Source organism: Bos grunniens, chromosome 19, assembly GCF_055505025.1.
Source record: "Bos grunniens cultivar Pamir isolate PY7600 chromosome 19, Bosgru_T2T1.0, whole genome shotgun sequence".
NCBI lineage: Eukaryota > Metazoa > Chordata > Mammalia > Artiodactyla > Bovidae > Bos > Bos grunniens.
Genome location: NC_141183.1, coordinates 57,936,023 through 57,962,457, shown reverse-complemented (window position 1 = coordinate 57,962,457; position 26,435 = coordinate 57,936,023). Strand labels below are relative to the sequence as shown.

At 45.6% G+C, this 26,435-nt stretch overlaps 1 protein-coding gene across 17 annotated transcripts in view; it reads right to left on the bottom strand.

Moving 5' to 3' along the window:
• Positions 1 to 26,435, bottom strand: part of MMD (monocyte to macrophage differentiation associated) — an 81,419-nt gene that overhangs the window by 4,961 nt on the left and 50,023 nt on the right. For 8 of the 17 annotated variants that reach the window (XR_015148378.1, XR_015148359.1, XR_015148377.1 and 5 more), the window contains one exon: positions 4,742 to 4,934. The exons of 3 other annotated variants lie outside the window; for them this stretch is intronic. Coding sequence is in view for 2 of the 14 variants with exons in the window: in XM_086360901.1 (XP_086217027.1) it covers positions 17,758 to 17,898 (141 nt within the window). In the remaining 12 variants the exon portion in view is untranslated. Of the gene's footprint in view, positions 1 to 2,825; positions 4,935 to 17,757; positions 17,899 to 26,435 lie in introns of those variants that run through there. 6 more of the 17 variants (XM_086360901.1, XR_015148381.1, XR_015148375.1 and 3 more) reach the window with 3 other exon arrangements.

Here is a 26,435-nt window from a genome sequence, read left to right as displayed (position 1 = left end):
TCAGGGGCCATATAGCCAAAGGGATTGGGGAAAGAAACATATTTATCAATAATGAAAATACATTGAGATGTATTTCAAAAATATTACAGTGAGGGCTTAGGGCTTGGTGGTGGGAAAGAGGAATCCTCTGAACATGAAAAGCGTGCTCCAAACTGTCTTCACCCTTCAGCTTCCTGTTCACTCCCATGGAGACCAGCTCCTGCCCTGGCAAAGCAAAATCTGTCCTAAGAGAGATGTCTCCTAAACCTTTCCCTCCTCCTTGTCCTTGTAAGCTTTCCTTTCTTCTCATCCTCCTTGTTTTTCTGTCATCATCTCCTCTCTATCTGGATTTGGTTTCCTGTATCATTCGCTCTTGGGAGCTATCCCTTGGAAAGAGGCCCCTGGGTTAGCAGAGGGAGGTCTGCTTGCTTTCTCCTCTTTGCTGAGGAAGCTGGCCTGATCCAGCTGCTCTGGCAACCAGTTTTCCAAGGAGAGCCGCCAAGCTTGTGGAGCCTCAGCACAGGGAGCTGGGACAGCATCTCCTGATGGAAAAGCCATTCCAGTGGCTTCCTTCAGAACCACATAGAAGGGCCAAGGCAGACCCCAGAGTTACTCACCAGCCTGAGGTGCTCAGCAAGCAATCCCCAGTGGCTCCATCAACAGCTCCCTTTGAATTTCAAAGGGAATTAGCCTACAACCTATTCAGGGCCAGCGTTGCATTCTTGATAGCACTCCAAACACACTACGTGCACATGCACGCATGTGCGTGCACGCACACACACACACACAATGCACACACATGGACACATCTCCCCTCCAGCTCTGTTGAAAAGCCTGGATTAATATAATGAAACTTCTTCTGCCTCATGAACTAAAATAACTCTGGCATCCCCTTCTGGATGGATTTTAATTAGGAAAGACACAGCATTTAAATTATGCTTATTACTTGCAGTTGCTTGTACAGGCTGTGCGCTTAGGAAAAGGCAATGGAAGTCATGTGAGCTGGAGTTTTTAATGGGATGGCTCTGGAAGGGGAAAAACAGGCCAAGAGCATTTTAAATCTTTCCTCCCCTTGTAGGCAGCCTGGCTGAGAAAAGAAGTCCAGGTTCTGATATCACCATCGTCATCACTAATATTCCTTGAGTGCCTCCTCCATGCCAGAATCCCAGCTAATAAGTATTTTATATGCATAATCTTATTTAGTCAAAAGAATTAGAATTTGACCAATAGAACTTATTAGAGGCCATTTCCAGGGGAGACCGGGGACAAACCTTAGCATGAATCAGGGATTCTTTTCCTCCCTGGAGCTGCCAGGTGCCTGTCACAGTATCTACTAAGAGTACATGTGTGATGAATCAATCAGCAATAAATATGTGACTGAATGTGGATGTGCTCAGGATGAATCAGATGCAGAACTGTGTGTGGGAATAGAGTTTAATCACTCCCTGGAGCTGAGGCCTGGTCGCAGACCTTGTTTTTGTGTAGACCAGACAGGCAGTGCATTATTCCATTAACTCCTCAGTGGATGGATAATGTGATGGTGGGGTTTAAAATTTGGAAGAACAGAGAGAATTTCTCTCCCCTTCCACTTTCCCCAAAAGGTCTATCGGTATCTCACAAGGGATAAACTTCCAGGCCACAATTATGATTTTAGGCAAATTGTTAATCTCACTTGATCCATTTCCTCAACTATAATGTGGCTGTCTGTGATGCTAACATCTACCTCAGGGAGTTTTCTGAAGATAATGAAAGACCAGATGTGTCGCTGAGGAATAGGGGCACCAGTGTATTAAATGGTGTTACCATCATTACTTATTCAATCACCCAACAAATATTTGATTATCTATTATGCATCCCCCATTCTAGATGCCTCTTCCTTTTTTCTTTCATTCTTCATGTACAAATGTGACAATTGGACCATAAAGAAGACTGAGCACCTAAGAATTGATGCTTTTGAACTGTGGTGCTGGAGAAGACTCTTGAGAGTTCCCTGGACTGCAAGGAGGTCCAACCAGTCAACCCTAAAGGAAATCAGCCCTGAATATTCATTGAAAAGACTGATGTTGAAGTTGAAGCACCAATATTTTGACCACCTGATGCAAAGAGCCAACTCATCGGTAAAGACCTTGATGCTGGGAGAGATTGAGGGCAGGAGGAGAAGGGGATGACAGACAATGAGACAGTTGGAAGGCATCACCTACTCAATGGACATGAGTCTGAAGAAACTCCAGGAGATGGTGAAGGACAGGGAAGCCTGGCGAGCTGCAGTTCATGGGGTTGCAAAGAGTCGGTCATGACTTAGCAACTCAGCAACAACAATTCTATATGCTGGGGGCACAACAGTGTATGGGACAGACAAGGCTCATTAGTGGGGCAGGGGAGACAGACAATAAACAAATAAAGTAGGTAATTTCAGATTACAGCAAATAGAGAATAAAAGAAAACAGTGAAAAGGCTGTGATGGAGTAGGGTAGGGAAACTTTAGTCAAAATCCTCAGGGAAGAGCTCTAACAAAAATTGCCTGTTAGGCTGGGATCTGAATCAAAAGAGGAAGAAACCAGTGTATATATGCCTGACTCCTTCACTGTTCACCTGAAACCATCACAACATTGTTAATCAGCTATACCCCAATACAAAATAAGATAAATTTTAAAATAAAGAGGAGGAAGAAACCATGTGACTGGTGAAGAGCAATTCAGTCAACAAAAACAGCACATACAAAGGCCCTGAGGCAGAAAGGACATTACAGCAATGCTGAGACAGGAGGTCAATGAGCTTGGTGAGTAAGAAGCAGGGATTCCAGGAGAGAGCTAGACGGGTAGACAGATGCCAGATCATGGGAGGACTTGGTAGAGTTTGGATTTTATTCTAAGTGCAGTGAAAATATTTGGAAAATTTTAGTAGAGGAGTGGTGTGTTCTGATTTACATTTTAAAAGATCCCTCTGGCTGTCACATGGAGAATGAATTAGAACGAGACATATGTGGAAGTTAAGTGGAATAGTCGAGGGCAGAGGTGATGGTAGCTGGACTGGGGGGCAGCAACATGATGGAAAAGCCTGGACCCAGGCAGTAAGGGAACTGAGCCTAGAGCCCTGCCTGCTACAGTACCTGCCCCTCTGGCCCGCTGTGTGCCAATAGAAACAGTCCTGCTTTTCTTTTGTTTTAAGCAGATTTCCCATTTAACAGAGATTCCTGAAGAGCCAGGAGGTCCCTGGGAACTGCTAAGGTCTACACCCGAGGGAGATCTACGTGCTGATGTGATATACATTGCTAAGCATCTCCGCAGTTCATCCTCCTACAGTGCTGGCCCCGAAAGGGCTGGGACGCCCCGGGAAGGGCAGGAAAAGAGGGGCGAATGGGATCTTGGGGCTCCTGCAGAGTAGGTGGCTTCTCATCCAGAAAGCGCAGGTCTGAGGTTACAACCTGTTCCCATATAAGGGCAGCTAGCTTGCTGGCAGCAAGAGAGACCATGTGGGGGGTGTTGGGGGACAGCAGTGGGCGACCCTGGCCTCCGGTGCTGGCTGGGAGCACGCCCTTCACCCTTTACTGAAGGGCTCTTCCTTTGCAGCACTTCACATCCTCCAGATGTGAGAAGGAATGGCTGCAACACTCTGGGGGGCCTTGTCTCTCAGTGCCCTGGGTTAAATGCCACCCTGAGTTTTAGACATCGTAATTCTTTGTTCATGGGTCCTTCTCCCTCATGGGAGAGTAGTCTCACTGCTGCTGCTGCTGCTAAGTCACTTCAGTCATGTCCAACTCTGTGCAACCCCATAGATGGAAGCCCACCAGGCTCCCTGGTCCCTGGAATTCTCCAGGCAAGAACACTGCAGTGGGTTGCCATGTCCTTCTCCAATGCATAAAAGTGAAAAGTGAAAGTGAAGTCGTTTAGTCATGTCCGACCCTCAGCGACCCCATGGACTGCAGCCCTCCAGGCTCCTCCAGTGGGGTGCCATTGCCCTCTCTGAGTTTCTCTGAAAGGTATCCTTGGACCACAGCGAAGGAACTGGTAGGCCACCAGCAAAAACTGCCTAAGAGTTAAATCCTGGAAGCACAGAACTGTTATTGTCTCAAGCTGGATGGTAAGAATTTGTAAATCTTAAGTCCAGGGATTCTCAGCCATTGTCTGTCACAGACTCTTTTGAGAAAACAATGACATCCATGGACCCTTCCCCGCCCCTCGCCCAAATTTACACATAAATTTTTTTAATATGCAATTTTTTTAAACAGGTGGGAAATGACTTATCCAAAGCCACCAAACTTTTCTGTGCCGGTTGTACCCAGAAGCCCAGATGTCTTGATCGCCTACCCCGTGCACTCTGCCACATGTGGACTCTGCCACCGATGTCACGGGGAGGGTACAAAGATAACGATCAGAACCATTCCAAGAACTGGCCCTGGGCAGAGTTCTCAGAATGCAGCTGATGCAGAGATAGGCTGCCTGGGGCTGCCTGATCACCTGGGCCTGTCCCGGGCAGGCCGGAGGAGCCCAGAGGGTATCGGAGTCCAGAAAACAAGTGACTGCTTAGTTGTCTCTGAAAGCAAGGCAACGATACCAGGTGTGCGTTCAGGAACCCAAACCTAATCATAACCCCCCATGAACTCATTTCAACCTCCGGGTACAAACACCTAGGACCCCCAGAGCTCCACCCTTGCCTACAGGCGCATTTAAGAGGGAGTCACTGAGCACAGCCGGGCTGGGGTGCCCCTCAGAGCCTGCCCCCTGCGTGGCTGAAGCCGGAAACACACGTCTGCCGGGCGTACCCCCGACTCCCGCTTCCTGAGAGAGAAGGAGAAACAGCATGTGCTGGAAGCTATGAAGCCAGAGGAGAAACAGAGGGGACGTCGGAAGACGAAGAGGCGATGGCTTCCCTCCTCTGGGGCTTTTCCGCCTAAAAGCGCTGTCTTAAGGCCACGTCACAGAGCCCCCAGCACAGGTTGTAATGACTGAGGAGACCTGGAGGGGAAAAAATAAAGGAACGTTCTCAGTAACCATCCTGACCATTTTCTTCCTTCAAGAGCCATAAGGCTGGGTCCTAAGGAAAATAGAACAAAACACTCAAAAAAAAAAAAAAAAAAAAAAGACAGCTAACTTCCCTCTGAGGACGGTCTTTAAGCACCAGAGGTCCGGTAAGGCAGGACCGCACGCGGAAGCCGCCGTGTGGACAGGCCCGCCGCGGCCTCCCCGGCTGCACGCCCTGTGCCTTCCCGCGGAGGGCAGCGCGGCCCGCGCAGGCCCTGCGGCGCAGGAGGCCCCAGGCTGCCGCCCTCCCCTCGTGGACCGGCTCCCCTGCCTCACCCTTCGTCAGCCCGCCAGGCTCCTGACAAACCCCATTCTGTCTTGTTCAGCTCAGATGTTACCCTTTCCATGTTGCTTTTATTCTCGGACCCACTCTTTCCTCTGCGGAAGACGAGGCCGCCTAACATTATGTGCCTGTTGTGTAGCCACCGTGTGCGACATACAGTCTCTTGAGTCTCAGATCTAGGAATAGCTGGACTGCTTCAGAACTCCTCTGCGTTTAGCTTGGCGCTCTGAGTCATAACTAACCATATTTCTTTTCTTTACCGCTTTGGATGCTGAGAATCTTAAAGCCGAATTTGTGCCCCCATCACTAGCAATTATACAGACTCTTAAGATGGGATCCAAAATTCTAAACTTGTTTCCTGCTTTAACCTATCCTTGATTTTAAAATGTATTATAAAAGAAAAGGTCATTATGTTAATTTTTATTTTGAGTAGGTAAATTCAAATCCTATCTGAAATGGGACATGATACAAAGAAAAAGTTACAAGTATTATATATACCTTTTGTGTGTGTGTGTGTGATTGGCATGATAATCTTGCAAGTTGCAAGGCAAGTGGAGCTCAAAGAGTTTACATCACTTATTCAAGATAAGAGCTAGGTGTCAAATCAACATCTGACTGATTTCAGAGTTCAAGCCTTTGACAGTCAAATTGCCTATACAGGCAGGCTTGCTTATTTTGTACCAGGCTTTGTGCGGCTTATCCTCAGAATATTATCTCATTTATCCTGACAACCATCCTACAAAACAGCCACAATGATTACAAACGTTTAAGAGAGGAAGAAATTGAGGCTCAGAGAGGTCAAATATTTGTCCAAAGGTTCTCCGCATGCTAAGATTCAAATTCAAACGCCTGAACTTGGAATCTCTGCACTTTTTTCAGGTTCTATAACTTACAATAGAGATAAACATATAAAAAGGCTTCCCAGGGGGCACTAGTGGTAAACAACCTGCCTGCTAATGCAGGAGACACAAGAGACACAGATTCGATCCCTGTGTCGGGAAGATCCCCTGAAGGAGGGCTTGGCAACCCTCCTGCCCAGAGGATCCCATGGACAGAGGAGCCTGGAGGGCTACAGTCCATAAGGTCACAAAGAGTCGGACGTGACTGAAGCGACTTAGCACGCACGCAAACATATAAAACGCCAGACTCCTAATTGTTTGACTTATTTGGAATGCCCAACTGCCTGATTAAATCACAAAGGCTTATCCGCTGACAAATCCTAGTGGAGAAATGGGTGTCTGGGTAGAAGTAGGTATTTCTGAGTTTCACAGTTCTTCATGGAGCAGATGGATCAGAAACACAAAGTCTGTGTGCAATACTGGATTTTAAATACCAGCCTGAGCACTGACAGAGGAAGATACCTCGCACCCAAGGGGTGGAAATGAAAGCCTTTGGAAAGGGCAGTGCTGCTCACAGGCGCCATCTGGCAGTAGAGGTGAGAAATTGCTCCCAGAAAGAAACCCACACACAAAATGGAATTCCCCCAAAGTATGAAGTAGTCATGCATGGACCTGAGAGTTGGACCAAAAAGAAGGCTGAGTGCTGAAGAATCGATGTATTTGAACTGTGGTGTTGGAAAAGACTCTAGAGAGTCCCTTGGATAGCAAGGAGATCCAACCAGTCAATCCTAGAGGAAATCAGTCTGGAATATTCACTGGAAGGGCTGATGTTGAAGCTGAAACTCCAATACTTTGGCCACCTGATGGGAAGAACCAACTCATTGGGAAAAGACCCTGATGCTGGGAAAGATTGAAGGCAGGAGGAGAAGGGGACGGCAGAGGATGAGATGGCTGGATGGCATCACCAACTCAATGGACATGAGTTTGAGCAAACTCTGGGACGTAGTGAAGGACGGGGAGGCCTGGCGTGCTGCAGTCCACGGGGCTGCAAAGAGTCGGACACGCCTGAGTGACTGAACAACAATGAAGTATAATGCATTGGGCCTCTTATGTTTTGAGTGCATAATGTACATATTTTTCTATGTACATAATGTACATATTTTCTACATACCTATCCTTAGGGAGATATGATTACCTTTGTTTTATAAATGAGAATTTTGAAACTCAAAGGTACTAAGTATCTTGCCTTAAGAAGCTTGACCACAGTTTGCAGAGCCTCCCTCAACCTCTGTTTCCTCTGGACCAGGCAAACTCTCAGAAGTTCCTCAGGCCTCCTGCCTTCTCTAGTCCTTCTCAGCTGGAATCACAGGTGGTCTACACTCCACCTTAAGCTGTTTGTCCAGGCAGGAACCACATTAGCGGGAGGATCAATAGGGCTGGTGTCCCCCTTGCCTACAGTTGCCTGATTCACAGCACAGAACTCCTGGCCCGGGGACTGTCAGACGCTCCACCCTGAATTGCAGGGCGTTGTTACCCCATGCTACACTCAACAGCTCCCCTCCCAGGGAGTGGGCGATGCTGGATTCTCCTCTTTTTGTCCACTAATCATTGACGAGGTGCCCTCAGGATTACAGAGAAAAAGAAAAAATGTATCCTCATCCTCTCCTCTCTCCTCCTTCTATCCTGAACTCCACCACAGCCCTGAATGTGGCTGGGAACTCTGGTCTCATTGACCCCCACGACACCACCCCGGGAGCTGTTGAGCAGCGGCCCAGGCTAGGCCACACAGGAACCAGCCTCTGCAGCGAGACCGCTTCCCCAGACCACCCCTCCCGGCCCCGCCTCACCCGGGAACTGCTGAGGCTGCAGATGAATTCTTCCTCGTCATTGTCCTCTGGAAAATATGTGCAGAGATGAAAACAAGGCTAGAAACTTGAGGGCAGACCTATGTTGCCTCAATTTTCGAAAGGAGACAGTGATGACTCGTTGATATTTCACAAAGTATAACATCCTTTAGAAACAAAGGATGTGTGAACAGTAAAGAAATAGTGAAGCATGAGAGCCGGAAACATTTGCTGTGAATAAATCATGTAAAATTAGCCAACTTACCTTTTGAGAAAAAAGTTGTCTTACTGGTAGATTTTGTCATGCCAGTGGCACAGTTTGGAAACACAAGGATTCCAAAAATTTTAATGGAGGACAAGTCCCCCCGGAGGGGTACCCAGTGAAATACAAAAAGGCTGGTCGGTGCTGTGACTCAGCCAAGTGAATTAAATGAAACCAAGAAGCATCCTTACTGATGCAGGATTCACAGTTATTTGACATGCTGGATCAACAGCAATAAAGAAAAATGGAATTTAATTAGTGGAAATGAAAAGTCTTAGGCCTCCTTAAAAACAACTAAAGGAACCTGTTCCTAGCTACTACAGGAAGGAGTAGCCAGCAGCTCATGACAAAAGATCGAGGCTTTTGACCACCACAAGCCAAGTGTAAGTGAGACTGTGATGCCATTGCTTAGAAAGTCCTGCAGCCAGGCTTCCAGTTTGCACAACGGCAGAGTGGAGACTTGCGAAAATCTGCTTTTCCACAAAGCAGGAAGAACACTGAATCAGTGTTTTTAGAACTATGGAAATGAACAAAAGTCTTGCAACAATCCAAGGAATATTTATTCAGGGAAAATGTCTGGCTCTCATCAAAAACGTGCTTTGTGCATTTAAACTTGTCCTATTCCTGTGTCCCTCATATTTATATGAATATATATGTATATGTTTCTCTGGAGGAGGAAATGCAGTATTCTTGCTTGGAGAATTCCATGGACAGAGGGGCCTGGCGGGCCACAGTCCATGGGGTCGCAAAGAGTCGGACACGACTGAGCGACTCTCAGTCATATGTACATATCTAGATATATATACCGGAGAAGGCGATGGCACCCCAATCCAGTACTCTTGCCTGGAAAATCCCATGGACAGAGGAGCCTGGTAGGCTATAGTCCATAGGGTTGCAAAGAGTCCAACACGACTGAGCAACTTCACTTTCACTTTTTACTTTCATGCATTGGAGAAGGAAACGGCAACCCACTCCATTGTTCTTGCCTGGAGAACCCCAGGGACCAGGGAGCCTGGTGGGCTGCCGTCTATGGGGTCACACAGAGTCGGACACGACTGAAGTGACTTAGCAGCAGCAGCAGATATATATACATGTATATGATCTTAGCAATGCCCCTGGTACATAACCATCACTTAATAAATATTAGCCTAAAGATAATGCTTCCTTCTTTTTCCCCTTCCTATAATTGTTGTGCCTCCAAATATGTATGCATATCTGTCTGTGCATATACACAGTATATAATACCATACATAGCATATATGTATGTACACAGTACTTACACAGTATAGTAGTTTTGCGTACATATATGATCAGTTGCTAGATCCCCTTCATTTTTCTTTCCTAGTTTTCATAGGAGCTAGAAAATCCTGGCAGAAGTAGTGGCCTCCTAGTCCATGCTGCTGCTGCTGCTAAGTTGCCTCAGTCGTGTCTGACTCTGTGCGACCCCATAGAGGGCAGCCCACCAGGCTTCCCCGTCCCTGGGATTTTTCCAGGCAAGCACACTGGAGTGGGTTGCCATTTCCTCCTCCAATGCATGAAAGTGAAAAGTGAAAGTGAAGTCATTCAGTCGTGTCTGACTCTTAGAGACCCCATGGACTGCAGCCTACCAGCCTCCTCCGTCCATGGGATTTTCCAGGCAAGAGTACTGGAGTGGGTTGCCATTAGGGCTCCCATGTACAGGGCTGGGGCAGGCTAGGTTGTCTCCGGGAAGTGAGACAAATGTGAATTATAACTCAGGACAAGAAGCAAGATTAACACAAAAGTATGGCTCAGACCCTGAGCCTGTGCTGGTGTAAGACAAGGGGCAGAACACGAGGGGGGCAGAAGAAGTGGGGCAAGCGGGAAGAAGAGGATGAGGGGCCCAGGCTGCAGGGGGCTCAAGAAGGCTGCAGGTAGTGCCCCTCCACCCCCCTGCGCACCCTCCCCGGCATCCTTCACCCTGAATCTCCACCTACTCACTCTGCTCTCTGGACCACTGAAGGGGCTTGCAAATTGTGCTACCCAGAGGTACACCCAAGGGTCTCCCAACATTTAATTTTAAAAATTGTGGCCAGTTTACTGTTTGGGGGCTGCAAGAAGGTAAGAAAGAGGCATGGTAGGTGAAGACCTGGGTCCCACACTCGTGTTTCAGCAAGAACATCAGCTTCATTTTCACTTCTCTTAACTACTGGAGTTTCTCTTAAAATTTAGCTTTGTTAAGAGTTTTCACTGCAACAGTGTTTGGCTTCTCATTGGTCTGCTGCAACATTGCCTGGGCATCTCTGACTTTTGCCACTCTTTTTCCCTGCACTCTGCTCTAAATAAATCATGCCAAGTGCTTCTTCATTAAGGTACCTACTTCCTGCTCCAAAATATCTGTTGACTTTGTATTATTCTCTGAGCAAATCAAACCCCCAGCTGAGCCCCTGGGCCCTCTTCAACCAGAATGAAAGGAATCTGATGCTATTGAGAACCCTTAGTGCTTGGCAGGCACTCAATACGTAAACACCAACTTATGATATTTGATTGTAATTCAAGGGAACTTTGCATCCTCCCAACTTCTAGAACAGGACCTTGCACAAGGGCTTTCACAGCACTTCCTTGTACACAGCTCAGTTTCCATGGGGAAGCAACTGGGCGATGTTTAGGAAGATTCTGAATTTATACCTTCTGCAGAAAATGATGTGGTAATGTTTAGAAAGTGCCTTAAAATTTCGCCTTCTGTTGTCTGGAAAAATACCTGCTTCTGGCTGGTCCTCGATGGAACTGTTGGGATGACCTAACTGAATCCCTGGAGTGGCTCATCACTACACCTGGCTCTTGGTGCCCCCTTGTGGCGATCTGTTGCCATGCAGCGTTCAACCAGAGAAGGGAGAGCTGTTCTTTAGCGGGTGTTGAACTCTGAGAGGACCACCACGGGAGAATTAGCTCCTTTATCCTCACCGCGCTCCTCTGAGGTTGCTGCCGTTGGTTTCATAACTTATTCTAAGTACCATACCTAATAAGTGGCAGAATAGAAATTTGGACCCAAGCTGTTAGACCAGGGCTTGTGCTCCTGACAGCTATGCTAACATGCCAAGAGACATTAGGGGAGGCATATAGTGGATGAATTAAGAGATAGACTTTCTGGAATAATGGAGTATAAAGCTTGGCAGGCTTTCCCCCAAACAAAATAACAACTGAACTGAGGATATTATTTAAAACAGTCATCACTGAAAGCCTCTGGAAAGATGCCCTATGGGGATATAGCAAAAGAGAAACATTTGTTCAAGAAAATCTAAAGTATCTCAATAAAAACAGTGAAAATCTGTGGTGTGTGAGCCCCACTCTGCTCCACTGCTCTCCCCACTAGCTCCAAGTTTTGGAAGTTCTGCCCAGGGCACGTGTAGCCAAACCCTCCATTTCTCCTGAGACCTGGGTCTGGGGCTGCGGTTTGACCCCAGAGGAGGCAAGAGGCTGCTGTTTCTCAGCTTCCAGCCCCATTTTGCAGAAGTTGCATTCCAGAGAGTCATACCAAGAGGACTAGGTCTCCCTCTCCTCATCTAGCCACACCTGTGGGGCAGAAGCTCTTCCCCAGGCAAGTTGAGGGTCCCAGGGCCCTGGTTGCCCACACTTGCAGGGCAGAGATGATATGAGTGTCCACACCGCCTCCCACAGAATACACTCTTTAAGCAAGGGCATCCCTTTGGGAGAGAGGCTCTCTGGCCCAGCTTCAGTGCACTGGTACCACTCATCTGAATCTAGCGGGACAGGCAGGCCACAAGAAGGAACAGCTCCACAATTCTGAATTTATTTGGAATAAAGAGTGGAGAGCTTCCTGCCTAAAAGCATTGCTGAAAATACCCGTGATCTTCATGGAGAACAACGGGAGAGACTGTTATCTGCGGGATACAGGCAAAATGGTGGACCAGGCAGAAGCCTAATCGAGAGAACCAGGGACAGAGAAGCCCAGCAGAGCACCCCACTGGTCACAGCCGGCTCTGGGGGTCACGCTGCCCGCCTTGGGAACCGTTAGAGCAGGGCGAGGACAGAGGCGTCACCGGGACGCGGAGAGGAGAGGTTCCAAAGTGGTGAGTGTGGGCGGCGGGCCGGAGGGGGAAGTCTGCCACGTGGAAAGGAGGCCTGGAGACCGACTGCTCCTCTGAGCTAAGCAAGAGGGGTGAAGGGAAGGGTGTGGAGCTCGGGGGGCGTAGTGTCACTGGTTTGTAAGATTTTAAAGTGGGGGCTCTTCCGTCCTTTGTGTGTAGACAGGATTGTGTGTGAGCCAGGTAAGAAAGGGCAATTCATGACATGTGATGTAGAAGGGGTGTGGCCTTGGAGTGAAGAAACCCAGGCACATGGAAAGGACGGCCTTTCAGAGGAGGAAGCGCAGGACGACGACGAGGAGGAGGGTGCCTGCTTTCCTGGACCAGACAGAAAAGAAGCTGGATGCAGACACAGGACGATGTCCCGCGTGGTCAAGGAAAGACGGGCGCACTTCCACGTGATGCCCTGGATTTTAACCAGGAAAATATAGAGATAAGCCGGGGAAATCTGAGGCGTGAACAAAAGGGGTGGGGTCAAGCGGATCGAGAGAGAGCGTGGGAATCCCTGGCAGCATAGTGTACCCAGCTGAAGTCAGTTACTCAGCTCTTCATTTAAATTGACAATTGGCTTCAATCCGTGGCCTTCTGTGGCTGTTCCTGGAAAAGTTGGTGTATAGAAACTGCTCCACCTGTGAGGTGTGTGTGATGAGAGGAAGGAAGGGTAAGAGAGACAGTGGCGGGGGAATGACGGAATGATCCATGAACTGTAAGTGAGGGAGACTGAAGTGATATCAAGAAAAGAAAAAATTAGTCAGTTCAGTTCAGTTCAGTCGCTCAGTCATCTCTGACTCTTTGCGACCCTATGGGCCACAGCACACCAGGCTTTCCTGTCCATCACCAACTCCCGGAGTTCACTCAAACTCATGTCCATCATGTCGGTGATGCCATCCAACCATCTCATCCTCTGTCGTCCCCTTCTCCTCCTGCCCTCAATCTTTCTCAGCATCAGGGTCTTTTCAAATGAATCCATTCTTCCTATCAGGTAGCCAAAGTATTGGAGCTTCAGCTTCAGCATCAGTCCTTGCAATGAATATTCAGGACTTATCTCCTTTAGGATGGACTGGTTGGATCTCCTTGCTGTCCAAGGGACTCTCAAGAGTCTTCTCCAACACCACAGTTCAAAAGCATCAATTCTTCAGAGCTCAGTTTTCTTTATGGTTCAAATCTCACATCCATACATGACTAACAGAAAAACCATAGCTTTGACTAGATGGACCTTTGTTGGCAAAGTAATGTCTCTGCTTTTTAATATGCTGTCTAGGTTGGTTATAGCTTTTCTTCCAAGGAGCAAGCATCTTTTAATTTCATGGCTGCAGTCACCATCTGCAGTGGTTTTGGAGCCCAAGAAAATAAAGTACCACTGTTTACATTGTTTCCCCATCCATTTGCCATGAAATGATGGGACTGGATGCCATGATCTTTGTTGTTTGAATGTTGAGTTTTAAGCCAACTTTTTCACTTTCCTCTTTCACTTTCCTCAAGAGGCCCTTTAGTTCTTCTTCACTTTCTTCCATAAGGGTGGTGTCATCTGCATATCTGAGGTTATTGATGTTTCTCCCAGGAATCTTGATTCCAGCTTGTGCTTCATCTAGCCCGGCATTTTGCATGATATACTCTGCTTATACGTTAAATAAGTAGGGTGGTAATATATAGCCTTGATGTACTCTTTGTCTAACTCAATGAAACTATGAGCCATGCTGTGTAGGGCCACCCAAAATGGACAGATGGGTCATGGTGGAGAGTTTTGACAAAGCCTGGTCCACTGGAGAAGGGAATAGCAAACCACTTCAGTGGTTTTGAGAACCTTGAGAACTCCAAGAACAGTATGAAAAGGCAAAACATAAAAGTTGGAAGAATAGATTGGAGGTCTCCATGAGGCTGAAGAATTCCATGAGGCAAGACAGGAAGATGTGGTCCATAAATCAGATCATCAGGTACTTGGAGACAAAGTCCGTGGTGGATCTCAGGCTCCTAGGCTGTGGCGCTGCTACGGAAGGTCGGGGAGCTCAGTCCCTGAGCTGAGTCCCTGGACCAGGAGGCAAAGCCCGTGGATAACGGGCTAGAATCTGGAGGTAATGTAACCACAGAGCAAGAGGAAAGAAGGCAACAGAAGGCAGCAGGAGCCCCAAGGGAGCTGGGTTTGCTGTTGCTATTGTATGTTTTTTTGTTGTTTGTTTAACACCGAGGTAGAGGAATAACTTTTGGAAGCAGCAAGGACCCACATGGAGGACCGTTCTCCCATCAGACCCTGAGCTGCGGGAGAATGAGGGGCACATACTGGCTGGGGTCTCAACTCTGGCAGAGAGGTGAGGGAATTCTCAGAGGAGTGTCTGAGGATGGATGAGTCTGCTGATCACTCAGTGGAAGTTCTTGGTGGCAGAGTTAAGGGTTGGAGGGAGAGGAGGAGTTAAGGGTTGGCTGGATGGGGCAGGGGCTGTGTAAAGACAGGCTTTTATTTTTCTAAACAGCACTAAATTTGCTGATTGTTTGGTAGGTGACTTACATAATTTGTCAGTGACATATGTTTGTGGTCAGTCACCTCTGACTCTTTGTGACCCATAGACTGTAGCCTGCCAGGCTCCATGTCCATGGAATTTTCCAGACAAGAATACTGGAGTGGGCTGCCATTTCCTCCTCCAGGGGATATTGCCCACCCAGGACTGAATCTGTGTCTCCTCCATTGGCAGGAGGATTCTTTACCTCTGAGCTGCATGGGAAGCTAGCAACATTTATATGTATATAAAAATTATCTCCTCCTACTCAAAAAACTGACTATAGAAAATTCCATTGGCCTCCAACTTTATTTTATTTTTCTAGCATTTTTTAATGGCTTCCTCTGCTTTTTTAGACATTGTGGGCCCTCAATGGTAGTTGTAGTTTTGACTTGATTCAGCCCATTTGGAAAACAAACCATTAGGAAGCGCGTTTGGGCTTCGTTTTGTGAAAGAAGCAAAAAAACCCCTGCAGTATCTATTTCATTAGCAGATCAGGCCCTGGGGAGAGGTGAGAATACTCTGGAAAGAAAAGTACAGCAGGACTAGGGGAGAGATCAGCCAAGCCCCACAATTCAATTTTACTCTTTCCAGACCACACCTCAGTCAGAGCAGCTGGACTAGATAAGGCTCTTAAGATGCTGAGATTGATATTCAGATGAAACGTAATGTAAGGAGGACTTTCTCTCTCAGGTTGAGAATGTTTTCTTTAGGGAAAAATAGCAGGCAAAACAAAGGAAGTGCTGAGGCTTTCCAAGAAAATGAGAACAGGAGAGGATGATGGGGAAAATGGTTTAAATGTCCCAAAGAAAGGCTGTGCTTGTCTGCACAGGTCAGGTCTGCCTGACAGACAGGTCAGAAATGTGTCCAGCCGTCTGCGGCTCTGAATGCATGGTAACAAATCCCCTGCAATGGTCCAGCTTTTGATTGCCTCAGCAATGGCATTGTTTGTGGCCACAGAGACCCAGCTACTCTTCCTCTTGCTAAGGAACGCTTAGAGCCATTCACTGGGGCCTTATTTAAAGATATTACATTGATAAATTAAATGGAATAATATATCCAGCTTGCCTAGCGCATAAGAAGGCTACTTTCTTTCCACTCCAGTTATTATACAAACACAGTGAAACAATGGACAGCACACATTGCTCTAAAGAATTGCTTTTCCCTCTGAATTTTAAAATGGCAATAACTGTAATACTGAAGCTATTATTGCTCTCGTTGACTCTAAGTCTCTTGACACTGGCTGGAAGTGTATGTGAAGTGAGTCTTTTCTTGGCCTCTCCCCCACAGGCTTGGTGATGCAGCCTGGTCTAGAAAGTGGTCTTACAGCAATTGTGGTAATTACCACCCGGATTGAGATGCTCCTGCACGTCAGTTAGGTCTGTACTGGGCATATGTTCTCTCTATTTCCCAGGACCTCTGTGAGTGAGGTAGCAGCATCCTGATCTAATGGATGAAGAAACTGAAGCTTAGGAGAGTCTTGGCCAAGACGGTTTTATTAGTGATGAAATTCATAAATAAAAGGTTTTATTTAATACCTGCCATGTCAGTGGTGAAGCATAGCTAACCCTTGATTAGAATCTTCTGAAGAATTTTAAACTCTTTTCAAACTATTTTTTAAGCTTGGGTCACTGTGATCCAACACCAAAGGCAAGCAGTTGAGAATGGCAGGTGGGAATTCTTGCCCATCTTACCTTCCTTTTTCCTTTTTTGGGCGGTGCCAGCTCTTCATGCTGCACTGGGCTTTTTCTAGCTGTGGCTAGCAGGGGCTTCCCTTGCTTGCCGTGCGTGGGCTTCTTGCCGCTGAGGCTTCTCTTGCGGAGGAGCATCGGCTCCAGGCGTATGATTTCAGTAGTCCTGGCTCGAGGGCTCTGAAGGACACAGGCTCAGTAGCTGTGTTGCTCGGGTTCAGTCACTCCGAAGCACGTGGGATCTTCCTGGATCCCAGATCAGGGATCAAACCCATGTCTACTGCATTGGCAGGCAGATTCTTAACCACTAGACCACCGGGGAAGGCCAGGAGGCAGATTTTTTTTTTTAATTATTTTTTTATTTTGGTTATGTCGGCTATTTGTTGCTGCATGCAGACTTCTTCTTGTTGGTGTGGGCGGGGGCTCCCACCAGAAGTCTGGTGGTCACGGGCTTCTCATCGGGGTGGCTTTTCTTGTCGTGAAGCCTAGGCTCCAGGAGCACTTCAGTGGTTGCACTGCGTGAGTTCAGTAGCTGTGGCTCGCAGGTGCTAGGGCGAGGGCTCAGTTGTTGTGGCGAAAGGCTTTAGCTGCTCCCGCCAAGTGGGATCTTCCTGGACCAGGGCTCCAACCCGTGTTCCCTGCACTGGCAGGCAGATTGCTATCCACTGCGCCACCAGGGAAGTCCCTAGCTTCTCTTTCTTGGACACTGCTGATTTTGATCAAAACATAGCTCCAACTATAGGGGTCTGCCCTTGGGTTTTCCCTTCTCCTTTGCCACTGTCTCTGGGCAACTTCACTTATGCTTAGGGCTTTAACTGCCAACTCCATTCTGATGATTTCCAAGTCTTTAATTACAGTTCAATCTCTTTCCCGAGTTCCAACCCATTTAGTCTTATAAAACTTAATTTTTGTTGGTTAACATATACATTTTACACTTAGCAACAGGTGTAAACTCTGAAACATCCATCAGAAAAGAATGTCCCTGAGGCACTTACACAAGAGGATATCAATAGACATTCACACAGTGACATCTCGGACAGATAAGTGCCCTTAGATCAGGTCACCAAATAGGAAAGATAGACAGCTTGAGCGGAGAGCATGGGACATAAAATGAAATACATATGTAGAGACTGACCATCATTTGAAGCCAACCCATTTATATCCAGCTACTCATGAGATGTCTCCTCCTGGGTATTCCTAAGGGACCTCAAGCTCAATATACCCCAAACCGAACCCATACCATTCCCCCAAGCAAGTGTCCCCTCTTCCAGTTTCCATATACCCAGAGAGTCACGGCTGGAACCAGCAGGTCACAGAATCCTCCCACTCTTTCTGTCTCTCTTCCTGTATCCTGTTGGTGGCCCAGCCCTGCAGAGGAGAGATTCTTGGAATAAGGTCTCCAGACCACCTGCAGCAACTCCATCTGGAAACAAGTTAGAAATAACGATGCTTGGACTCCATCCTTGTTCAGAACGAGCATCTTTGGGGCTGGGACCAGCAATCTGTGGTGTAACAAGCCATCCCTGTATTCTGGTGACACTCTAAACTGACCTGGTTTATTAGCTCTCTAATTACTCCATTCTGGAAGCTCCTAAGTCAAGTCTTCCTCTTCTCGAACCTGAATGAGTACAATCATTTCCTAACCATGTACCTTTCTCCAGCTTCAGACCCCTATGAACTTCCTCCCCTTTCTTGCCAGCATGCTCCCTCCAAATGAAAATTTGATCATGTCTCTACCACACATATTAGGCTGGTGCAAAAGTAATTGCATTTTGCAATGTTCCAAATAGGAAAAGGAGTACGTCAAGGCTGTATATTGTCACCCTGCTTATTTAACTTCTATGCAGAGTACATCATGAGAAATGCTGGGCTGGAGGAAGCACAAGCTGGAATCAAGATTTCCAGGAGAAATATCAATAACCTCAGATATGCAGATGACACCACCCTTATGGCAGAAAGTGAAGAAGAACTAAAGAGCCTCTTGATGAAAGTGAAAGAGGAGAGTGAAAAATTTGGCTTAAAGCTCAACATTCAGAAAACTAAGATCATGGCATCCGGTCCCATCACTTCATGGCAAATAGATGTGGAAACAGTGGAGACAGTGGCTGACTTTATTTTTCTGGGCTCCAGAATCACTGCAGATGGTGATTGCAGTCGTGAAATTAAAAGACGCTTAGTCCTTGGAAGCAAAGTCATGACCAACCTAGACAGCATATTAAAAAGCAGAGACATTACTTTGCCAACAAAGGTCCATCTAGTCAAGGCTATGGTTTTTCCAGTAGTCATGCATGGATGTGAGAGTTGGACTATAAAGAAAGCTGAGTGCCGAAGAATTGATGTTTTTGAACTGTGGTGTTGGAGAAGACTCTTGAGAATCCCTTGGACTGCAAGGGGATCCAGTCAGTCCTGATCCTAAAGGATCCTGATCCTAAAGGAGATCAGTCCTGGGTGTTCATTGGAAGGACTGATGTTGAAACTGAAACTCCAATAATTTGGCCACCTGATGCGAAGAGCTGACTCATTTGAAAAGACCCTGATGCTAGGAAAGATTGAGGGCAGGAGGAGAAGGGGACAACAGAGGATGAGATGGTTGGATGGCATCACCAACTCAGTGGACATGAGTTTGGGTGGACTCCGGGAGTTGGTGATGGACAGGGAGGCCTGGCGTGCTGCGGTTCATGGGGTCGCAAAGAGTTGGACACGACTGAGTGACTGAACTGAACTGAACTGAATGTTGAACTTTGCTATTTGATATTGGAATACATTCATAAATAAATGTGGTTTTGCTATACATCATTTTAACGCGTATTTCTCGCCTTTTTTTTTTTTTTTTTGCCAGTGACTTATTACTTGCTGTGTATTTTATATTTATTTTAGACTATGGAATTGATGTTAGACAAAAAGAAAATTCGAGTAATTTTCTTATTTGAGTTCAAAATGGATTGTAAAGCAGCAGAGACAGCTTGCAACACCAGTAACACATTTGGCCCAGGAACTGCTAATGAATGTACAGTGCAGTCCTGGTTCAAGAAGCTTTGCAAAGAAGACAGGAGCCTTGAAGATGAGGGTGTGGTGGCTGGCCACTCGAAGTTGACAATGACCAACTGAGAGCTATCATTGAAACTGATCCTCTTACAACTACACGAGAAGTTGCTGAAGAACTCAACATCAACCATTTTACAGTCATTTGACATTTGAAGCAAACTGGAAAGGTGAAAAGACTCAATAAGTGGGTGCCTCATGAGCTGACCAAAAGTAAAAAAAAAAAAAAATCATTGTTTTGAAGTGTTGTCTTCTTTTCTTCTACACAGCAGCTGTGGACAGTTTCTCAATTGGATTGTGACATGTGATGAAAAGTGGATTTTATACAACAACTAGTGATGACCAGCTCAGTGGCTGGACTGAGAAGAAGCTCCAAAGCACTTCCCAAAGCCAAACTTGCACCACACAAAGGTCATGACCACTTTTTGATGGTCTGCTGCCCATCTGATCCACTACAGCTTTCTGAATCCTGGCGAAACCATTACATCTGAGAAGTATGCTTGGCAAACCAGTGAGATGCATTGAAAACTGCAATGCTTGCAGCCGGCACTGGTCAACAGAAAGGGCCCAATTCTTCTCTAGGACAACACCCAACCGTAGGTCACACAGCCAACACTTCAAAAGTTGAACAAATTGGACTCTGAAGTTTTGCCTCATCTGCCATATTCACCTAACCTCTTGCCAACTGACTACCACTTCTTCAAGCGTCCAAAAACTTTTTGTAGGAAAAATGCTTCCACAGCCAATAGGAAGCAGAAAATGCTTTCCAAGAGTTTGTCAAACCCTGAAGCACAGACTTCACATTACAGAAGTAAACAAACTTATTTCTCATTGGCAAAAATGTATTGATTGTAATGGTTCCTATTTTGATTGATAAAGATGTGTTTGACCCTAGTTATAATGATTTAAAATTAATAATCCAAAACTGCAGTTACGTTTGCACCAACCTAATAACTTTCTTCAAAGTTTCTCCAGTGCCTAAGGGGAAGAAAATATAATGCAGGCACATAGAATTATTTAGTGTGGCTACTAGACAATTTTTTAAGCTGAAAAAGAAACTGGACTTCCCTAGTGGTGCAGTGGATGAGACTCCAGCTGCCAGTGCAGAGGACGTGGGCTCACTCAGTCCCTGGTCCAGGAAGATCCCACCTGCCTCGGAGCAACGAAGCCGGGTGCCACAAATACTGAGCCCACGTGCTGCGACTCCCGAAGCCCAGGCGCCTCTGGGCGTCTGTGTTCCGCAAGGAAAAGCCCCGCAGTGAGCCACAGGGAAGAGTAGCCCCCAGCTAGAGGAAGCCCTCACGCATCAGTGAAGACCCAGTGCAACTACAACTAATTAATTAAAAAAGAAAAGAAAGAAACCGAAAGATCCCACATGCCACAAGTAATGATCCTGAGTGCCGCAACTAAGATCCAGCACAGCCAAATAAATAAATAAATATTATAAAGATAAATGAATTTAAATAATTATTAAAACCCTATATATCTAAATGTTATTTCAACATGCAATTAATATAACAATGAATAAGGTACTTTACTTTTTTTTCCAAGTCATTGAAATCTGGTCTACATCTTCACGCTTACTGTGTATCTCATTTCAGATGTTTTCATGGAGAATATTCGGCTTATATTTAGATTTCATAAAATTTGCAAGTTGAAAGAGTTGAAAGCGTAGATGTACTTATCCAAGGTGCTCCAAATATACTTAAGGGTTTTTCGATAGCTGAATTGAATACCACTTTTAAAATTTAAATGAATTAAAAATGAACTTCTCAGTCAAGAGACCACGTTTCTAATGCTCTCTAGTCGCACGCGGCAGTGCCGCCAGCCCTCAGCGTGGCTTGGAGAGCGAGCCTGACCCTCAGCCCCTCTGGGACCTGCTTCCTCCCTAGCCTCAGTGCCACCCCTCCCCGCCCTGCTTCCCTGAATGGTTCACCACAAGGAAGTGCGTTTCCTGAGATACTTGGGTCGTTTCAGTGCCTCAGGACCTCCCCCATGACACCTCCTTCCCCTCAGTTCTCTCTCCCTCATCTCCTTCTCGATGTGGCAAAACCACTTATTTTTTAAAGTCAGCCCGAGAGACACCTCCTCCATTAAGCCTCCATCTCTGCTCCCCAGGACTGACCAATCCTTCTCTGAGCTGAACTGTATCACCTTCTAAGACTCATATAAATACTGAATTTTATTTACTTGCTCATATTTCTTTTTTTAATTAAAACATTGCTTATTTTATATCGGCATATAGTTGAGTAACAATGTTGTGTTTGTTTCGGGTGTACAACAAAGTGATTCAGTTATACATGTATACATATCTCTTGCTGCTAGTTGGTAAACTCCTGAAATCTTGTTATTCATTTCTTTTTACCCATAGCACCTAGAACACCACCCCAATGAACACATGAGTAATACCCAAGTTTGTGCCTTTTTGTTATCACATACTCTCCTCCACGGACCTGCAGGGCAGCGGTTCACTATGACTGAAGAATTAGTAAAAATTGTAGCTATGTGAGACGATGGATCTGTTAATTAATGTGATTGTATTAATCCTTTCACAGTGTATACATGTATCAGAACATCACACTGTATATCTTAAATCATATTGTACAACCTAAATATATACATATTTTTAAAATATATATATATTTTATTGAAGTATAGTTGACTTACAATGTTTCAGGTGCACAGCAAGGTGATTCAGTTATATAAATACATATATATTATTTTTGAAATTATTTTCCATCATAGGTTGTTACAAGGTTGACTCTGGTTCTCTATGCTATATGGTAAACCTTTGTTGATTGTTGCATATTTATTTTTTAATTAGAAATCTAGCATTCTATTCACACTAGGTCAAACGAACGGAATCAAAATGTCATAATTTTTTAAATTAGGCAAAAATTCATAAGTTTTCTAAAATAGTACTTATTTTCATATATGTATATTAAAGCTTTTCTACTACACCTGATAGAGGCTTGAGGAAGATTAAAAACAAAGAAGAGATGGAGAAATTGGAGAACATAAACTAAATGAAATGGGAGCACTGAATATGAAATAGAAAAAGTGAAATAAACTAGATAAAAGTAAGATCATCATATAGTACAGTTGTTTTTAAATATGACTGCTCATTAGAAACATATCTAGAGCTCTGGAGGAAAAAAGCAATACCTGAGCATTTGTATTTTTCAAAAAATTTCAAGATAATTCTGATATGCACCTGGATTTTGAAAAGCAATTACAGGTTTTTCTATTATATCCTAGTTTTGGTGATATAGAATTCTATTATTTTTCTGTTGACCAATCGTGATAAATGGTGTTAAGTGAGTAATAATAGTAATAATCACAATAGTAAAAGAAGTTTGTCAATTTTCACAATCAATAGTCAGACAAAGAATAAATGATAATTACAATTGCAAGCCATAATAGGAACATGATTAATTTAACAATATGAAATAATTACATTAATTACATACAATTTGGGGGGCGGGGGTCAAGCAGAGTGATGTGGTAAGTGGAAATGCATTTACATTCAAGGTAATTATTGATAGTAATTATTGACACTATTACCGTTTTCTTAATTGTTTGGGGTTTGTTTTCTTTACGTCTTTTCCTTCTGTTGTGTTTCCTGCCTAGAGAAGTTCCTTTAACATTTGTTGTAAAGCTGGTTTGGTGATGCTGAATTCTCTTAATGTTTGCTTGTCTGGAAAACTTTAGGTTTCTCCATCAAATCTGAAGGAGAGTCTTGCTGGGTAGAGTATTCTTGGTTGTAGGTTCTTCCCTTTCATCACTTTAAATATATCATGCCATTCCCTTCTGGCTTGTAGCGTTTCTGTTGAGAAATCAGCTGATAACCTGATGGGGTTCCCTTGTACGTTATTTGTTGTTTTCCCTTTTTGCTTTAAATAGTTTATCTGTAATTTTTGTCTTGATGTGTTCCTCCTGGGACTCTTTCAGGGACTCTCTGTGCTTCCTGGACTTGATTGACTATTTCCTTTTCCATGTTCAGGAAGTTTTCACCTATTACCTCTTCAAATTTTGTCTCAGGTCCTTTCTCTCTTTCTCCTTCTGGGACCCATATAATATGAATGTTGGCATGTTTAATGTTGTTCCAGAGGTCTGTTAGGTTGTCTTCATTTTTTTTTTTTCTTCAGTGGCAGTGATTCACACCATTTTTTCATCCAGATCATTTATCCATTCTTCTGCCTCAGTTATTCTGCTATTGATTCCTTCTAGTGTATTAGTCATCTGTTTGTTCTTTAATTTTTCTAGGTCTTTGGTAAACATTTTTTTTGCATCTGCTCAATCTTTGCCTTCATTCTTTTCCAGAGATCCTGGGTCATCTTCACTATCATTAATCTGAATTACTTTTCTGGAAGGTTGCCTATCTCTATTTTATTTAGTTGTTTTTCTGTGACCTTATCTTGTCCCTTCATCTGGGACATAACTTGCTGCTTTTGAATCATGGTTAACTTTCTGTAGTATGATTTTTGTTTTAGCTGCTGTGAGACAGTGCTTTTTCTTGCTTCTTCTGTCTGCCCTCTGATGCATGAAGCTTCTTGATGGGAGGGACTGGTGGTGGGAAAAACTCGATCTTGCTCTGGTGGGCAGAGCTTTGCTGAGTAAAGCTTTAATCCAAATACCTGCTGATGGGTGGGGTTGCCCTTCTCCCTGGTAGTTGTTTGGCCTCAGGCAACCCAGCCCTGGGGTCTTTGGGCTCTATGGTAGGGTTAATGGTGACCTCCAAGAGGGTTTCCACCAAGGCAGACCTTCCAGTGTCCCCTTCCCTGTGGGGCGCCTACTGACCCACACCTCCACAGGAGGCCCTCCCACACTAGCAGATACTTTTGGTTCCGTCTCCTGTGGGTCACTGCCCCTCTCCTCTGGGTTTTGGTGGGTGCACAACTTTGTCTGTGCCTTCCAAGACTGGAGTATCTGTTTCCCTCAGTCCTCCGGAAGGCTATAACCAGATCCCACCAGCCCTCAAGGCCCGATTCTCTGGGGATTCCCAGTCCCTTTGTTGGATCCCCAGGCTGGGAAGCCTGAAGTGGGGTTCAGAACCTTCACAAGAGTGTGAGAACTGCTTTGATATCATTGTTCTCCAGTCTGTGGGTCACCCGCCCGGTGGGTATGGGATTTGATTTGATCGTGACTGTGTTCCTCCTACTATCTCAGTGCAGCTTCTTTGTCTTTGGAGGTGGGGTATCTTTTTTTTTTGATGGTCCTCTTGCTGATGGTTGTTCAACAGCTAGTTGCAATTTTGGTGCTCTTGCAGGAGATGTGGAGAAGGTGATGGCACCCCACTCCAGTACTCTTGCCTGGAAAATCCCATGGACGGAGGAGCCTGGTAGGCTGCAGTCCATGGGGTCGTGAAGAGTTGGACACGACTGAGCGACTTCACTTTCACTTTTCACTTTCATGCATTGGAGAAGGAAATGGCAACCCACTCCAGTGTTCTTGCCTAGAGAATCCCAGGGACGGGGGAGCCTAGTGGGCTGCCGTCTACGGGGTGATGAGCGGACATCCTTCTACTCCACCATTTTGCTACAATTCTCATTTGAAAAATCATACTTCCATAAAACTGGAAAGGAAAATAAATAAAAATTTGAAAAAAAAAAAAAAAAAGTATTTGTGCTCTTGCAATTGTCATGTTATGGCAATGTTCCTAAAGCTGAAGGACAAGAGATGGGCTTTCTGCCTTGCCATTTATTCTTTCTCCAAAGGTGACAGGCACACTGCTGAGTGTTCCCTTCACAATGGAATTAGAAACAGAAGACTGTAAGCTCTGGTGATTGTTATCTTTCTCTGGTTTTCCTGGACTCAGTGCTTTAACTTCTCTGAATCTTGGTGTCCTCCTCTGTAAAATGGATGATGAGTCGTGCTGTCACTTCAGTCATATCTGACTCTTCGTGACCCTATGGACTGTAGCCCGCCAGCCCCTGTGTCCGTGGGATTCTCCAGGCAAAAATACTGGAGTGGGCTGCTATGCCCTCCTCCAGGGGATCTTCCTGAACCTGCATCTCCTGCATTGCAGGCCAATTCTTTACCCACTGAGCCACCTGGGAAGCCCTAAAATGGATGATAACCTAATGCACTAAAGAATGTAAAATGTGCTATAAACTGGAGTTAAGCAAACGTAAGGTCCTATTTATCACTTACTCTCACAAGGTCACTAAAAAAGATGAGAAGAGAGGAAACGCCTCCTTTATGCCTGTGGAGGCAGGTGAGAAGCGAGGTGCGTGGATGAGGCATGGATGAAGTCACGGCTGTCTCATCCTGTTTCTTCATCACATTATGTCTCCATAGGGAGGAGGAGCCGTTTTGCACTCTCATTGGTTCTGGGGTGTTACCCAATTCCTATGTCTGGCTTTTTCTCCTCCAAACCTTCTTTTACTGTCCTGAGATCTTTCTATATACAGGCCGCTACATAAAAGATTTCTGAAGTTCAAGGAAGGACTGAAAAGCAATAATAACATTGTTAAATTATTGGGAGTTAAGATTGTCAGGTGTAAGCTGTAATGATTTAGCTCAGGATACTTGCTGAGCTGGGGACTTCTCTGGTGGCTTAGCAGTAAAGAATCCACCTGCCAATGCAGAAAATGTGGGTTTGATCCCTGGGTCAGGAAGATCCCCTGGGGAAGGAACTGGCAACCCACTCTAGTACTCTTGCCTGGGAAATCCCATGACAGAGGAGCCTGGTGGGCCACAGTCCATGGGGTCACAAAGAGTTGGACACAACTTAGCAACTCAACAAAAAAACGACAAAGACAGCTTGCTGAGCTGGGTTCCCTCTGCCTGCCTACTCCTCCCAAGGGGAAGAACGTGACAGGGTTGGGAGGAAAATAAGACAGCAGGTGGTGAGTGTACCCGAGAAGGGGTGCTCCTCCCCAGAGTCAGCTTCAAAGGGGGTGGGACGAGTGGCCC